This window comes from Bombina bombina, chromosome 4 (assembly GCF_027579735.1).
Source record: "Bombina bombina isolate aBomBom1 chromosome 4, aBomBom1.pri, whole genome shotgun sequence".
In the NCBI taxonomy this organism is placed as follows: Eukaryota; Metazoa; Chordata; class Amphibia; order Anura; family Bombinatoridae; genus Bombina; species Bombina bombina.
This window is the reverse complement of record NC_069502.1, coordinates 1,091,719,644-1,091,736,987: the sequence shown is the minus strand read 5'-3', so window position 1 is coordinate 1,091,736,987 and position 17,344 is coordinate 1,091,719,644. Positions and strand designations below refer to the sequence as shown.

The following is a 17,344-nucleotide window of genomic DNA, read 5'->3' as shown; positions in this document are numbered from 1 at the left end:
TGTGTTTGACTGTGATAAAAACGTTAAATCTTAATTTGATATCCGTTTTTTTGGGTACTGAGGGGTTAATCATCCTTTTGCTAATGGGTGCAATCCTCTGCTAATTAATACATTTAAAGAATGGTTGACTATAACTGAATTAGTTCTTTGTTATTCAACTGTGTTTTTAAAAAAGCGCTGCAGCGTTTTTTTATATTGCTTGTAAACTTATTGAAAGTAATTTCCAAGCTTGCTAGCTTCATTGCTAGTCTGTTTAAACATGTCTGATACAGAGGAATCTGCTTGTTCATTATGTTTAAAAGCCGATGTGGAGCCCAATATAAATATGTGTACCAATTGTATTGATATTACTTTGAATAAAAGTCAATCTGTACCGATAAAGAAATTATCCCCAGACAACGAGGGGGAAGTTATGCCGTCTAACTCTCCTCACGTGTCAGTACCTTCGTCTCCCGCTCGGGAGGTGCGTGAGATTGAGGCGCCAAGTACATCAAGGCCCTTACAAATCACTTTACATGATATGGCTAATGTTATGAAAGAAGTATTATACAATATGCCCGAGTTAAGAGGCAAGCGCGACAGCTCTGGGTTAAGGACAGAGCGCGCCGATGACACGAGAGCCATGTCTGATACTGCGTCACAATTTGCAGAACATGAGGACGGAGAGCTTCATTCTGTGGGTGACGGTTCTGATTCGGGGAGACCGGATTCAGAAATTTCAAATTTTAAATTTAAGCTTGAGAACCTCCGCGTGTTGCTAGGGGAGGTGTTAGCGGCTCTGAATGATTGTGACACGGTGGCAATCCCAGAGAAATTATGTAGGCTGGATAAATACTATGCGGTACCGGTGTGTACTGACGTTTTTCCTATACCAAAGAGGCTTACAGAGATTATTAGCAAGGAGTGGGATAGACCCGGTGTGCCTTTTTCCCCTCCTCCGATATTTAGAAAAATGTTCCCTATAGACGCCACCACACGAGATTTATGGCAGACGGTCCCTAAGGTGGAGGGAGCAGTTTCTACTTTAGCCAAGCGTACCACTATCCCGGTGGAGGATAGCTGTGCTTTCTCAGATCCAATGGATAAAAAATTAGAGGGTTACCTTAAGAAAATGTTTGTTCAACAAGGTTTTATATTACAGCCTCTTGCATGCATTGCGCCTGTCACTGCTGCAGCGGCATTCTGGTTTGAGTCTCTGGAAGAGGCGATTCGCACAGCACCATTGGATGAGTCTTTGAGCAAGCTTAGAACCCTTAAGCTGGCTAATGCGTTTGTTTCGGATGCCGTAGTGCATTTAACCAAACTTACGGCTAAGAATTCCGGATTCGCCATACAGGCGCGCAGAGCGCTATGGCTTAAATCCTGGTCAGCAGATGTAACTTCTAAGTCTAAACTACTGAACATTCCTTTCAAAGGGCAGACCTTATTCAGGCCCGGATTGAAGGAAATTATTGCTGATATTACTGGAGGTAAGGGCCACACCCTTCCTCAGGACAGGGCCAAATCAAAGGCCAAACTGTCTAATTTTCGTGCCTTTCGTACTTTCAAGGCAGGAGCAGCATCAACTTCCTCCGCTCCAAAACAGGAAGGAACTTCTGCTCGTTACAGACAGGGTTGGAAAGGCAACCAGTCATGGAACAAGGGCAAGCAGGCCAGAAAGCCTACTTCCGCCCCTAAGACAGCATGAAGACAGGGCCCCCTTTCCGGAGACGGATCTAGTGGGGGGCAGACTTTCTCTCTTCGCCCAGGCTTGGGCAAGAGATGTACAGGATCCCTGGACGTTGGAGATTATATCTCAGGGATACCTTCTGGATTTCAAAACTTCTCCTCCACAAGGGAGGTTCCATCTGTCAAGGTTATCAACAAACCTAGTAAAGAAAGAGGCATTTCTACAATGTGTACAAGACCTCTTAGTGATGGGAGTGATCCACCCAGTTCCGCGAACGGAACAGGGGCAAGGGTTTTATTCAAATCTGTTTGTGGTTCCCAAAAAAGAGGGAACCTTCAGACCAATCTTAGACTTAAAGATCTTAAACAAATTCCTAAGGGTTCCATCGTTCAAGATGGAAACCATTCGGACCATCCTACCCATGATCCAAGAGGGTCAATATATGACCACAGTGGACTTAAAGGATGCCTACCTTCACATACCGATTCACAGAGATCATTATCGGTACCTAAGGTTTGCCTTTCTAGACAGGCATTACCAGTTTGTAGCTCTTCCCTTCGGGTTGGCTACGGCCCCGAGAATTTTTACAAAGGTTCTGGGCTCACTTCTGGCGGTACTAAGACCACGAGGCATAGCGGTGGCTCCGTACCGAGACGACATTCTGATACAAGCGTCAAGTTTTCAAAATGCAAAGGCTCCTACAGAGATAGTTCTAGCATTTCTGAGGTCGCATGGGTGGAAAGTGAACGTGGAAAAGAGTTCTCTGTTACCACTCACAAGGGTCCCTTTTCTAGGGACTCTTATAGATTCTGTAGAGATGAAGATTTACCTGACGGAGTCCAGGTTATTAAAGATTCTCAATGCTTGCCGTGTCCTTCACTCCATTCCAAGCCCATCAGTAGCTCAGTGCATGGAAGTAATTGACTTAATGGTCGCGGCAATGGACATAGTGCCATTTGCGCGCCTACATCTCAGACCGCTGCAACTATGCATGCTAAGTCAATGGAACGGGGATTACTCAAATCTGTCCCCTTTGATAAATCTGGACCAGAAGACCAGAGATTCTCTTCTCTGGTGGTTATCACGGGTTCATCTGTCCAAAGGAATGACTTTTCGCAGACCAGATTGGACGATTGTAACAACAGATGCCACCCTACTAGGCTGGGGAGCAGTCTGGAACTCCCTTAAGGCTCAGGGATCGTGGACTCAGGAGGAGAAACTCCTCCCGATAAACATTCTAGAATTAAGAGCAATATTCAATGCTCTTCTAGCTTGGCCTCAGTTAGCAACACTGAGGTTCATCAGATTTCAGTCGGACAACATCACGACTGTGGCTTACATCAATCATCAAGGGGGAACCAGGAGTTCCCTAGCGATGTTGGAAGTCTCGAAGATAATTCGCTGGGCAGAGTCTCACTCTTGCCACCTGTCAGCGATTTACATCCCAGGCGTGGAGAACTGGGAGGCGGATTTTCTAAGTCGCCAGACTTTTCATCCGGGGGAGTGGGAACTTCACCCGGAGGTATTTGCTCAACTGATTCATCGTTGGGGCAAACCGGATCTGGATCTCATGGCATCTCGCCAGAACGCCAAGCTTCCTTGTTACGGATCCAGGTCCAGGGACCCGGGTGCGGTGCTGGTAGATGCACTAGCAGCCCCTTGGGTTTTCAACATAGCTTATGTGTTTCCACCTTTTCCGTTGCTACCTCGACTGATTGCCAGGATCAAACAGGAGAGAGCATCTATGATTCTGATAGCGCCTGCGTGGCCACGCAGGACCTGGTATGCAGACCTAGTGGACATGTCGTCTTGTCCACCATGGTCTCTACCCCTGAGGCAGGACCTTCTAATTCAGGGTCCTTTCAACCATCCAAACCTAATTTCTCTGAGGCTGACTGCTTGGAAATTGAACGCTTGATTCTATCAAAGCGTGGGTTTTCGGATTCGGTTATTGATACATTAATACAGGATCGGAAACCTGTTACCAGAAAAATTTACCATAAAATATGGCGTAAATATTTATATTGGTGTGAATCCAAGAGTTACTCATGGAGTAGGGTTAGGATTCCTAGGATATTGTCCTTTCTACAAGAGGGTTTAGAAAAGGGCTTATCCGCTAGTTCACTAAAGGGACAGATTTCTGCTCTGTCTATTCTTTTACACAAGCGTCTGGCAGAGAATCCAGACGTCCAGGCCTTTTGTCAGGCTTTGACTAGAATTAAGCCTGTGTTTAAAACTGTTGCTCCTCCTTGGAGCTTAAACTTGGTTCTTAAAGTTCTTCAGGGTGTTCCGTTTGAACCCCTTCATTCCATTGATATTAAACTTTTATCTTGGAAAGTTCTGTTTTTGATGGCTATTTCCTCGGCTCGAAGAGTCTCTGAGTTATCTGCCTTAAATTGCGATTCCCCTTATCTGATCTTTCATTCAGACAAGGTAGTCCTGCGTACTAAACCTGGGTTTTTACCTAAGGTTGTTTCTAACAGGAATATCAATCAATCCATCATTATGTCCTAATCCTTCTTCAAAGAAGGAACGTCTTTTACATAATCTAGACGTGGTCCGTGCCCTGAAGTTCTACTTACAGGCAACTAAAGATTTTCGGCAAACTTCTTCTCTGTTTGTCGTTTACTCTGGACAGAGGAGAGGTCAAAAGGCTTCGGCTACCTCTCTCTCTTTTTGGCTTCGTAGCATAATACGTTTAGCCTATGAGACTGCTGGACAACAGCCTCCTGAAAGAATTACAGCTCATTCCACTAGAGCTGTGGCTTCCACCTGGGCCTTTAAGAATGAGGCCTCTGTTGAACAGATTTGCAAGGCTGCAACTTGGTCTTCGTTTCATACTTTTTCCAAATTTTACAAATTTGACACTTTTGTTTCTTCGGAGGCTGTTTTTGGGAGAAAGGTTCTACAGGCAGTGGTTCCTTCTGTTTAATGTTCCTGCCTTGTCCCTCCCATCATCCGTGTACTTATGGGATATATTCTCCTTCCCATAAGTAATGGATGACCCGTGGACTGAACACACTACAAGAGAAATAAATTTATCAGGTAAGCATAAATTATGTTTTTTTTATTTTTTGTAACTTAGTTCTTTTTTATTTTTTGTACTTTAGTTAGTTTATTTCATTGTAGTTATTTTTAGGTATTGTATTTAATTAATGTATTGATAGTGTAGTGTTAGGTTTAATTGTAGGTAATTGTAGGTATTTTATTTAATTAATTTAATGATAGTATAGTGTTAGGTTTAATTGTAACTTAGGTTAGGATTTATTTTACAGGTAATTTTGTAATTATTTTAACTATTTTAGCTATTAAATAGTTCTTAACTATTTAATAGCTATTGTACCTGGTTAAAATAAATACAAAGTTACCTGTAAAATAAATATTAATCCTAAAATAGTTATAATATAATTATAATTTATATTGTAGCTATATTAGAATTTATTTTACAGGTAAGTATTTAGCTTTAAATAGGAATAATTTATTTAATAAGAGTTAATTTATTTCGTTAGATTTAAATTATATTTAAGTTAGGGGGGTGTTAGTGTTAGGGTTAGACTTAGCTTTAGGGGTTAATACATTTATTAGAATAGCGGTGAGCTCCAGTCGGCAGATTAGGGGTTAATGTTTGAAGTTAGGTGTTGGCGATGTTAGGGAGGGCAGATTAGGGGTTAATACTATTTATTATAGGGTTAGTGAGGCGGATTAGGGGTTAATAACTTTATTATGATAGCGGTGCAGTCCGCTCGGCAGATTAGGGGTTAATAAGTGTAGGCAGGTGGAGGCGACGTTGTGGGGGGCAGATTAGGGGTTAATAAATATAATATAGGGGTCGGCGGTGTTAGGGGCAGCAGATTAGGGGTACATAGCTATAATGTAGGTGGCGGCTCTTTGCGGTCGGCAGATTAGGGGTTAATTATTGTAGGTAGCTGGCTGCGACGTTGTGGGGGGCAGGTTAGGGGTTAATAAATATAATATAGGGGTCGGCGGTGTTAGGGGCAGCAGATTAGGGGTACATAAGGATAACGTAGCTGGCGGTCGGCAGATTAGGGGTTAAAAAATTAAATCGAGTGGCGGCGATGTGGGGGGGCCTCGGTTTAGGGGTACATAGGTAGTTTATGGGTGTTAGTGTACTTTAGAGTACAGTAGTTAAGAGCTTTATGAACCGGCGTTTTTCCAGAAAGAACTTAACTACTGACTTTTTTCTGAGGCTGGAGTTTTGTCGTTAGAATTCTAACTCTCACTTCAGACACGACTCTAAATACCGGAGTTAGAAAAATCCCATTGAAAAGATAGGATACGCAATTGACGTAAGGGGATCTGCGGTATGGAAAAGTCGCGGCTGAAAAGTGAGTGTTAGACCCTTTTTTGAGTGACTCCAAATACCGGAGGTAGCCTAAAACCAGCGTTAGGAGCCTCTAACGCTGGTTTTCACGGCTACCGCCAAACTCCAAATCTAGGCCTAATACTTTTGACTTTTACATAATACATGCCAGATATTTATTTGTCTGAACTCCCTATATAAGGACTTCCTTGGTACGGAGAACCTACATCAATAAATATTTTAAACCCATTTTTATTTTAAACCCAAGTTACATTTCTTTTGGTCTTAGAGGCGTTACACACTTCCTTATCTTTGTTATAATTGCATCTTGTGTTCTTTGTTGTTCTATGTATAAAGTGTTCAGTAATACAAAAAATACATTGACATCTCATAGTTGTTAGTTTAAAAGTTAGACTTAAAGGGCCATAATACCCAAATGTTTAAACACTTGAAAGTGATGCAGCATAGCTGTAAAAAGCTGACTAGAAAATATCACCTAACATCTCTATGTAAAAAAGAAAGATATTTTACCTCAAAAGTTTCTCAGTAGCCACCTCCCATTGTAAAGGATTTCTAAGCAGCATTTTAGTGTGTCTGTCCTGGGACATCTTAGGGGATGAGCCTTGTGAACTCTCATATTATTTCACCAATCAGGTAAAGGAAGCTTACTATGAAATCTCATGAGAGTTAAGTCAAATCTCATGAGATCACAGTAAGAGTTCATGACCTCAGCACTGCTGATGCTGATTGGCTGCTGTTCATTTCTTCATTTTTTTTTTATTTTTACCTGCAGCTGGGAGCAGGTGAAGTATAACTTTTTACACAGAACTTACTCTGCTGAGCTGAGGAGATTGTGAGGTAAAATATCTTCCTTTTTTACATAGATGCTCAGGTGAGATTTTCCTGTCAGCTTTTTACAGTTATGCTGCATCAGTTTCAAGTGATTTAGCATATGAGTATTATGTCCCTTTTAAAGTTGAAATTTAAATTTTCATGATTCAGATAAAGCATACGATTAAAAAAAAAGCCTTTCAAATTTAGTTCTATTATCATATCAATATATGTTCTCTTGGTATCCTTTGTTAAAAAGCATATCTAAGTAGGTTCAGGAGTGGCTGTGGTTTGAGCTCTGTATGGCAACAGTGTTAGCAACAATGTATAACATTGCTACAAACATTGTTTCTGCCATGTAATGCTGAAGACATTTGAATTCCTTTGAAACTTAGCTACCTAGGTATTCTCAAAGGATACCATTAGAAATATAATAGTGGTAAGTTGGGACACTTTTTTTTTTTATATTGCATGCTCTGTCTGAATCATTCATTCATGTTGAAGTACACAGAATGCTATCAACCTTTTTTTTATATCTAATATTCCTGTATATCATTTCATAGATGCATGGAAAAGCTAAAAAGCCTACATTAATGTAGAATTGCCAGGATATTTCACACTTCTGAAGATAAGATTTATCTAAATTTTATATTATATGGAAGATGGAAGGTTTCCAAGGTCAAATATATCTGATACTTTGGACTTTCAACAGCTAGCCAAATCATCTATCTCTTATAACAAGGTCATTAGGCAATGAAGTTTGAATATGGAAAGGTTGTAAATTAATTCACTAGAAAAAGAGGTCATGGCAGTTTTTTTTATTTTGTTTATTTGTTTGTTTCTTTCTTTATTTTAATAATTGTATGTAAGCTGTTTGTTTTCTTTCCCAATATATGGTGAGTCCACGGCTTGAGTAATTACTGTTGGGAATATCACTCTGGCCAGCAGGAGGAGGCAAAGAGCACCACAATTAAACTGCTACCCACAACCCCCAGTCATTCTCATTGCCTTCGGTGCATGGAGGAGGTGAAGTTTAGGTGTCTGAAGAAATTTTTTTATTTTATCTACAAGCAAGTTTTGGGGTATAGCCGTATTCCACGTCATTCCTTGCAGTCAGGTAGTGGTGGCTTTAAAGCAGTTAGGAACTTGTAAAGAGGTACTTACTGCATTTTTCTAACAATTGCTGCCCTAGTTTAGAAAGCCAGAGTTGGCTACTCTGTTCTTTCTGTTTCAAAGATCTCTGTGAAGAACTGTGTCTTCTCATACCTTGTAACTGTCTACATGCCGGACAGCGGAGCAGGTAAGTGCTTTTTCTTCCAGTTGGGGAGACCATGCACTTAAAGGGACACTCAGGTAAAATTAAATTTACATGATTCATATACAGCATGTAATTATAAATAACTTTCCAATTTACTTCCACTAAACAAAATGTACACAGTCTTTTATATTTACACTTTTTGAGTCACCAGATCCCACTGAGCATGTGCAAGAATTCACAGACTATACGTATATGCATTTGTGATTGGCTGATTGCTATCACATGGTACAAGGGGAGTGGAAATATACATAACTTTGAAATTTGTTATAAAAAAATCTACTACTCATTTGAAGCTCAGACTAAGTGCTATTGCATTGTCTTGTTATCTTGCATTTGTTGATTATGCAAATCTAATGTGTTGACTGGTCCTTTAACAAATTAAAAGACACTGCTTTTTTATTAGGACATAGATAATCCTGTTGTATGGGTTACACTGGGGTATGAAGCAGGCACTGTAGCATGTGTGAGACTAACATTTAAACTCTTTTAAAAAGAAAGGGTAAAATGTTTTTATTAGGCTTTATTTTCTGACACATATTTACTTGATAAAACAATACAAGTTTAAACTGAAAGTAAGGCTGAATTTTCTATTTCAGCAGCTTTTTCATTTCCCCTTTGCTTTAAAATAAAACTGCAACATTTTAAACTGTCAGGTTTGAAAAACCAGTTATTTCTTGAAGGTATAGACCGATATCGTTTTTTCAGGGCCGATACCGATTATTGACTGCCTTTCAGGACGATAACAGGGGCCGATATTCTGGACATTTAAAGTTTTGAAAAATCAACACAATTTCTACACAAATCTGGTATAAACTGAACATGCTTATTAAAATTTTAAACATTAAAAGGAAACAAATGGGAAAAATAAAGTGCTTGAAAATTAACTTATTAAATGGCATACATCCCTTTTAAACTGCACACTGATATAAAATTAAAATTTAAGTCACTACTGCAAAGCTCTTTATGTATTGCTGTCCCCTATGAGCAAATTAAAAGTAATTTAGCTCTGTTTACTTCAGGTTAACTATGTAGCTTTAAGTGCCACTTAAAGATCACATTTTCCATTTCACAAATCATATATGTTTGTTTATGCAAGTCCATCTACAGGCCTGCCATTGGGGGTATGGTAGTTGGTAACTGAGTTCCCAGGAACACCTGGGCTTGGACTCTTATCAGTGCTATTTATTATTATATGCTATGTCCAGTTTATATGTGCTATAATTGATTTGTATCACTTAAAACTACATAGTTTCCCTGAAGTACACAGAGCTAAATTTCTTTTGATTTGCTCCATATCGGTAATATCGTTAAGTTGCTGACCGATACCGATATTTCAGAAATTCCAAATATCGGCCCTAAAAATCAGCCGCTCTGATATATCGGTCTATCTCTAATTTTTTGTACTCAGTGTACCAGGAAGTAGTGCCTCTCTGTGTCGCAGCAATAATTTCAGCTCGGCAGTTGCGGTCACATGACCGGCTTTACTTCATAACATTTCAGAGAAAAAAGTTGTTTTTCTCCATTTCTGGGGGATCCGGTCTTAATTGGTAGCAGTAAGGCAACTCAGTAATTGAGGTGTGGGGTTGCCTGAGGTTTTTTTTAGAAGTTTATTTGATGTTTATTAAATGTTTTTTCTTAACTTTTCTCACATAATTTTAGCTGGGGATCGATCCTAATTTGGGATAAAATTTAAAAAAATAATGGCTTATTTTAATTGAATATTAAAATCTTTGAAACTTATCTGTACAAGTTTATTTACTGTTTCACAACATGTCTGATATGGAGCAAGAGCCTGCTCTCATGAAATGCTTATTATGTTTAGAAGCACAAATTGCAGCTTCTATGCAATTTTGTTTTTCATGTGTCAAGAAAACCTTGCAAAATAAAGGTAAAATTTTTAAGCCTAATGTCTCAGGATGATGCTGTTAAAATAATACCTCAGCTTTCTCCTGCTACGTCCCAATCCTCAATGGCGTCACATGCAGTGCCCTGCGGTTCCTCTATAACTCCTAGTCGAGTTTATTTAAAAGCAGAAATTGCTGCCCATGTATCTTCAGCGGTATCTGCGGCATTAGCTGCCATTTACAGATTACAGGGAAAACACAATCTAGAAATTCAGAAAGTAAGGTACCTGTCCTCAGTTCTGCTTCCCAAGTTTCCCTTTCTCATAAGTCTGATGAGGAAGATACATCAGGACTTTCTGAGGTTGAAATCTGAGATTTAGACAGTATAATTCCTTCTTCTAAGACTGAGGTGGTATCCTTCAGATTTAAGCTTTAACACCTCTGTGTATTGTTAAAGGAGGTTTTATCTACTTTAGATGACTCCGATACCCCTGTCATTGTCACTCCTAGGAAATCTAGTGAACTTAATAGTTTCTTTTATAAACCTTCCACTTTGGGGGTTTTTCCTGTGCCGGACCGTGCTAGGGAGATTATTTTCCTCGTCTGTCGAGGACTTCATTAAAGACCCTTGGTATACTGTACCCAAAGTTGAAGGGGCCGTTTCCACTCCAATGGACAAGAAGCTGGAGGCTTATTTGAAAAAGATTTATATTCATCAAGGTCTCCAATGGCAACCTGCGGTGTGTATTGCCACCGTGACTAGTGCGGCATCTTATTGTTTCAACGCCTTGTCTGATTCTATTCAAGTAGACACTTCCTTGCATGAAATTCAGGATAGGATTAAAGCTCTTAAGTTGGCCAATTCCTTTATTGCAGATGCCATTTTACAGGTTGTTAGACTAGGAGCTAAAACTTCTAGTTTCGCTCTCCTAGCCCGCAGGGCATTATGGTTGAAATCCTGGCCTGCGGACGTTTCCTCTAAAGTCAAGCTTCTGACGATTCCTTACAAGGGCAAAACCTTGTTTGGCAGAAATTATCTCTGATATTCCGGGTGGAACAGGGTCTTTTCTATCTCAAAAAAAGAAGAATAGGCTTAAAGTTCGTCAGAATAATTTTCGTTCCTTTTGTAACTTTAAAGGAAAGCCTTCCCCTTCTTCTTCCAAGCAGGAACAATCCAAGTTTTCTTGGAAACCCAATCAGTCTTAGAACAAGGGGAAACAATCAAAGAAACTTGCAGCTGATTCCAAATCAGCATGAAGGGTTTGCCCCCGATCCGGGATCGGTTCAAGTTGGGGGCAGACTTTCTCAGTTCTCTCAAGTATACAAGATGTCCCAGTTCCCTGGACTGTGGACATAGTATCCAAGGGTTACAAATTGGAATTCAAGACTTTTCCTCCCAGAGGCAGATTCCTTCTCTCAATATTATCTGCAGACCAGATAAAGAGAGAGGCGTTCTTGAAATGTATACAACATATTTCCTCCCTGGGAGTAATAGTTACAGTTCCAGTGCAGGAACAGCATCTCGGGTTCTTCTCCAACCTATTTGTGGTTCCCAAAAAAGAGGGAACGTTCCGTCCCATTCTAGACTTGAAGTGTCTAAACAAGTTTCTCAAAGTTCTATCCTTCAAGATGCAGACAAAATGCTCCATTCTTTCTTTAGTACAAGAGGGTCAGTTCATGACAACCATAGACCTAAAGGATGCCTATATTCATGTTCCTATTCACAGGGACCATCACAAATTCCTGAAATTTGCCTTTCTGGACAAACATTTCCAGTTTGTGGCATTTCCATTTGGTCTAGCCACGGCTCCCAGAATTTTTTCAAAGTTCTGGGGGCTCTTTTAGCAGTGGTCCGTTTTCGTGGAATTGCTGTGGCACCCTACCTGGACGACATATTGGTTCAGTCGCCAACTTTTCAACAAGCAAAATCTCACACAGAGATATTGTTGTCTTTCCTTCATTCCCACGGATGGAATGTGAATCTGGAAAAAAAAGCTCCCTTTCCCCTGCTACAAGAGTAGTGTTCTTAGGGACCATAATAGATTCTCTAGTGATGAAGATTTTTCTGACAGAGGTCAAGAAAAATAAAATCATTTCCTCTTGCCTCTCTCTTCAGGCTACTGCTCATCCTTCAGTGGCTCAATGTATGGAGGTAATCGGTCTGATAGTGGCTTCCATGGACATCATTCCTTTTGCTTGATTCCATTTGAGAGCTTTCCAGTTGTGCATGCTCAGACAATGGAATGGCAACCATGCGGATCTATTTCAGAGAATAGAGTTAGATCAGTCGTCAAGGGATTCTCTCCCATGGTGGATTTCTCAGGAACATCTGTCTCAGGACACATGCTTTCGGAGACCTTCCTGGGTGATCGTGACCACAGACGCCAGCCTGCTGGGCTGGGGAGCAGTCTGGAACTCGTTAAAAGCTCAGGGCCTTTGGACTCGGGAGGAGTCTGCTCTTCCCATCAACATCTTGGTGTTGAGGATGATTTACAATGCTCTATTGGCTTGGCCTTAGTTGTCCTTAGCCCAGTTTATCAGGTTCCAGTCAGTAACATAACCTCTGTGGCTTACATCAATCACCAGGGAGGAACTCAGGGTTCCTTAGCCATGACGGAGGTTACTCGGATTCTTCAGTTGGCAGAGACCCACATTTGCTGTCTGTCTGCCATCCACATTCCTGGAGTAGACAACTGGGAAGCGGATTTTCTGAGCAGACAGACTTTTCATCCCAGGGAGTGGAAACTCCATCCGGAGGTGTTTTCCAGCTTAGTCCTCAAATGGGGGGTGCCGGAGTTAGATCTGATGGCGCCCCATCAGACCGCCAAGATTCCAAGGTACGGTTCAAGGTCAAGAGATCCGCAGGCCGTTCTGATAGATGCTCTGGCGGTTCCTTGGGTTTTCAGGTTGGCATACCTGTTTCCTCCGTTTGCTCTCCTTCCACGAGTCATTGTTCGTATCAAACAGGAGAGGGCGTCAGTGTTTCTAATAGCCCCTGCGTGGCTTTGCAGGATCTGGTTTGCAGACCTAGTGGAGATGTCATCTCTCCCACCTTGGAGACTACCTCTGAGGAAGGACCTCCTGATTCAGGGTCCCTTCCTTCATCCAAATCTCGTTTCTCTGAAGCTGACTGCTTTGAGATTGAACACTTAATTTTGTCTAAGCGTAGTTTTTCTTGGACCATGATTCAGGCTCGCAAGCCTGTTACTAGAAAGATTTACCATAAAATATGGCGTAAATATCTTTATTGGTGTGAATCCAAGGGCTACTCTTGGAGTAGAATTAGAATTCCTAGAATTTTATATTTTCTTCTGGAAGGCCTGGACAAGGGATTGTCAGTCAGTACCCCGAAGGGTCAGATTTCTGCTTTATCAGTTTTACTACATAAACGTTTGTCCGGTGTGCCAGATGTGCAATCTTTTTGTCAGGTCTTGGTCAAAATCAGGCCTGTCTTTAAGTCTGTTGCTCCTCCTTGGAGCCTTAACCTTCTTCTTAAAGTTTTACAGCTGGCTCTGTTTGAGCCATTGCATTCCATAGACATTAAGTTGTTATCTTGAAAGGATTTGTTTCTTGTTGCTATCTCTTCTGCTCGAAGAGTCTCAGAACTCTCAGCTCTGCAGTGTGATTCCCCTTATCTTATTTTTCATGCCGATAAGGCGGTTCTTCGTACTAAGTTAATTTTCCTTCCTAAGGTTGTTTCTAATAGAAATATCAATCAGGAAATTATTGTTCCCTCTCTGTGTCCTAATTCTACTTCTTCCAAAGAATGTTTGTTACACAATTTGAATGTTGTACGTGCTCTTAAATTCTACTTACAGGCGTCTAAGGATTTTCACCAGTCCTCTGCCCTCTTTGTCTGTTTCTCTGGGAAACGTAAAGGTCAGAAAGCTACTGCTACTACTCTTTCTTTTTGGTTACGAAGTATAATTCGTTTGGCTTATGAGACTGCTGGACAGCAGCCTCCTGAGAGAATTACGGCTCATTCCATAAGAGCTGTTTCCTCTTCTTGGAAAAAAAGCTTCTGTGGAAAAAAATTGCAAGGTAAGGCTGCAACTTAGTCTTCTTTACATACTTTTTCCAAATTTGATTTGACTTTTACCTCGGTTGAGGCTTCTTTTGGGAGAAAGGTTCTTCAAGCGGGGGTGCCTTCTGTTTAAGACTGCCTGTCTTGTCCCTCCCTATTTATCCGTGTCCTCTAGCTTAGGTAATGGTTCCCAACAGTAATTACTCAAGCCGTGGACTCACCATATCTTAGGAAAGAAAAACAAAATTTATGCTTACCTGATACATTTATTTATTTTCGGATAAATTTGGTCGAATGACTGGGGGTTGTGGGTAAGGGAGTGATACTTAGCAGTTTAACTGTGGTGCTCCTTGCCTCCTCCTGCTGGCCAGGAGTTATATTCCCAACAGTAATTACTCAAGCCGTGGACTCACCATATCTGGAAAGAAATACATTTATCAGGTAAGCATACATTTTGTTTTTTTTGTAGCATTTAAATAAATCCATTCAGCTTCAAATTAGAATAGAGATCCCAAAATATTTAATACCAAAAAAATTGTATTAAAATATTTAACTTCAAACTTTACATTAGTTTTAATTATGTGATGAATATGATCTGTGGGACCAATCACAAAAAAACGCTTATCTATCTCCAAAAGGAGAGAGAAGTTTTTAGAATGTTAATTCTAATTTAATAAAATAATAAATGTTGACAATGTATACAAATGTCAAATAAAAATGTATTTTTCATATTTGTTTTTTTTTATAATACACTGAAGCAGTCTTACAAACAGACTGTTCATTTGGTAGACTTGAAGTGTGAGAGGCAATATTTCTGAGGGACACAATAAGATGTGTGTGTGCGTGTATTTGAATATATGTAGTAATAAATATTTGCCACTAAATAATGGGAATTTCTGTTGCGAGTATGAAGAATTAGTAGTATTGTCCTGTGTTTTAAATGCATTATTTTCTGTTTTTCCCTAAGGAACTAGAACACTATAAAAGAAATGCTGATAAGTCCTGGAGAGCAATGGCACTTGACTCTCACGTACGATGACTGATACAATGGAACCTCTCAGAGTGTACATTTTGCAAAATAAATAATACAGCTAAATTATTTTAAAACAATGGGATTTTTTTTCATAAGTTATAGATACAAATTGACCTCCTTAAATGTAATTGTGAAGATAAATATATGTTTAAATAAAACATTGCTTCCTGTTTTGTTAACTTCTTTTATTAATTTGTGAATATTGGCAAGGTTTATTTTTGTTTGTTTTCCAAAAACAGTTAACATACGAGAAGCCACAGACAACATGAAAAAGACAATTGGCTAGATTACAAGTGGCGCACTAACATTAGCCTGCTTGCGATATAATAATATCGTGGGTGCATTTGTTTATTTCTATTTGAAAGTAAACATGTTCGTTAAAGCACAATCGAATGTAAATATTGTAAAAATATTATTTTTCTTTATATACTTGATATTGTTAATGAAAAATATATATCTATGCCTATATAGCTATAGGTCTAGATATATAGGTTTAGATAGATAAAAAATAACATGTTCATGTATGTGAAGAACATTGGAATGTGAAATATTAATAACTCCTGACAGGTTAGCGAGCAATAAGTGTTAGATTTTGTTCTTCTACACTCTCTATTGAAATCTATGGGGAGAACAAAATTAACACGGTTGCAATATCCGAGGTCCTAAAGTCAGTGCGCTAGATATCACTTCCACACATAAGTTTTAATTCTAACTTATAATACATGCGCTACCTGTGTGTGCAAATAGATTACTTCTGGCGGTTTTAGCACACGAGTGAAAGGGCTTAATAGCGCGCCACTTGTAATATATCCCAATATATCTATTTTCATATGCCAATTATTTTATACATTGTGACTATTTAATTTATTGTTATTTTGTGTGGGTTGTGTAATGTGGACAGCACTTGTTACTTTGTTTCTTTTGCAGTGGCTTGCAAATGTAGTTACTAAATATTTTAGGGATGTAATAAATAATGCGTTTGTTAAATGTGAAAATTTGATATCTGATTATTTAGAAAATATCAGGTTAAAGATAATGAATCAATTGGATTTCCTACCTTTATGTTAATATGTTCTCTCAGATGTGATATTAATGTACAGCAACCATTATGATCTCATAATTTCTGGAGCTGGAAGAAATAGAGATGTAAAATTTCCAGAAATTTTTAAGCCATGAAGGAAAAACCTGTTTCATCTTAAGGACATGACCAGTCCACGGATCATCTTCATTACTTATGGGATATTCTCCTCCTGCCTGCAGGAGGCGGCAAAGAGCACCTACAGCAGAGCTGTTAAATAACCCCTCCCTTCCCCTCCAACCCAGTCATTCGCTTTGCCTGCGTTAGTAATAGGAGATGGCAAAGTGAGGTGTTAGGAAAAGATTCTCCAATCAAGAGTTTGTTATTTTTAAAGTAGTGCCAGAGAGTGCTACTTTGCTCTGGGGTGTAGCCTAGACCTGATCAGTCTCTACAGTAGGGCTTTTTGGTGGCTTTAAAGCATTAGGAACTGGTGGGACATAATTCTCACTAAGAGGTTACTGCCCCACTATAGATAGCCTAAGCGCATGGTAACTCAGGCTGATCTACTTCCACAGGGCTATGGGAGGGAGAAGAGAGCCTCTTACACCTGATGGACTGTCCTGCTGTCGGGCAGCATTGAGGTAAGTGCCTTTCTGTATTCATTCTGACAGGATGATTTTGGCACTTTACTGTTAAATGGCAAACTGCATCTGGGACAATACACCCCTTCTCCATAAATTAAGGGGTTATTTATTTTGACAGCTTGTACAGGCACTGGGGCTGTTTGTGTGGGAGACTGCTTATCTTTATTAAAACTATGTGTTTTGGCTTCCATGACGTTTTTTTGAGCAGTGTTAGGTGACGCCCACGATGGGCGGAGCCTATTTTCGTGCGCTTCCTTCTTCCTGATCACAGTCCGGACTGAATTGAGGTCGCATGGGGCTCTATTACCGAGTGTCTGGTGTATAGGAAATTCAGACAAACGGTGGTAGCATTATTACATAAGCGGTTGTTACGGTTCACATTTGGCATCAGAGTCCTTGTTGCTGCAGCGTGAGGATAAACGGTGTTGGTGGGCAGGTAGGCACCTCAGCAGGTTGCTGAGGTGTAAAGGTGTCTGAAAACATATTTTTACATGTACTTAATGTAACCGGGCAGACAAAAATTAAAAAAAAATAACATTTTAAAATTTAAAGGCACAGGACCATTGTTTTTTATAACGTTGTAGGTTATCTGCTCATATTTCAAATTATTATGAAAATTATTAATCATTGACAGTGAGATTT

At 39.8% G+C, this 17,344-nt stretch overlaps 1 protein-coding gene across 2 annotated transcripts in view; it reads left to right on the top strand.

Moving 5' to 3' along the window:
- Positions 1 to 16,035, top strand: part of DYNC2LI1 (dynein cytoplasmic 2 light intermediate chain 1) — a 217,197-nt gene extending 201,162 nt beyond the window's left edge. For both annotated transcript variants that reach the window (XM_053712283.1, XM_053712284.1), the window contains exon 13: positions 14,975 to 16,035. In XM_053712283.1, the coding sequence (XP_053568258.1) occupies positions 14,975 to 15,046 (72 nt within the window). In that variant the 3' untranslated portion in view covers positions 15,047 to 16,035. The remainder of the gene's footprint in view (positions 1 to 14,974) is intronic.
- The last annotated feature ends 1,309 nt before the right edge of the window (positions 16,036 to 17,344 follow it).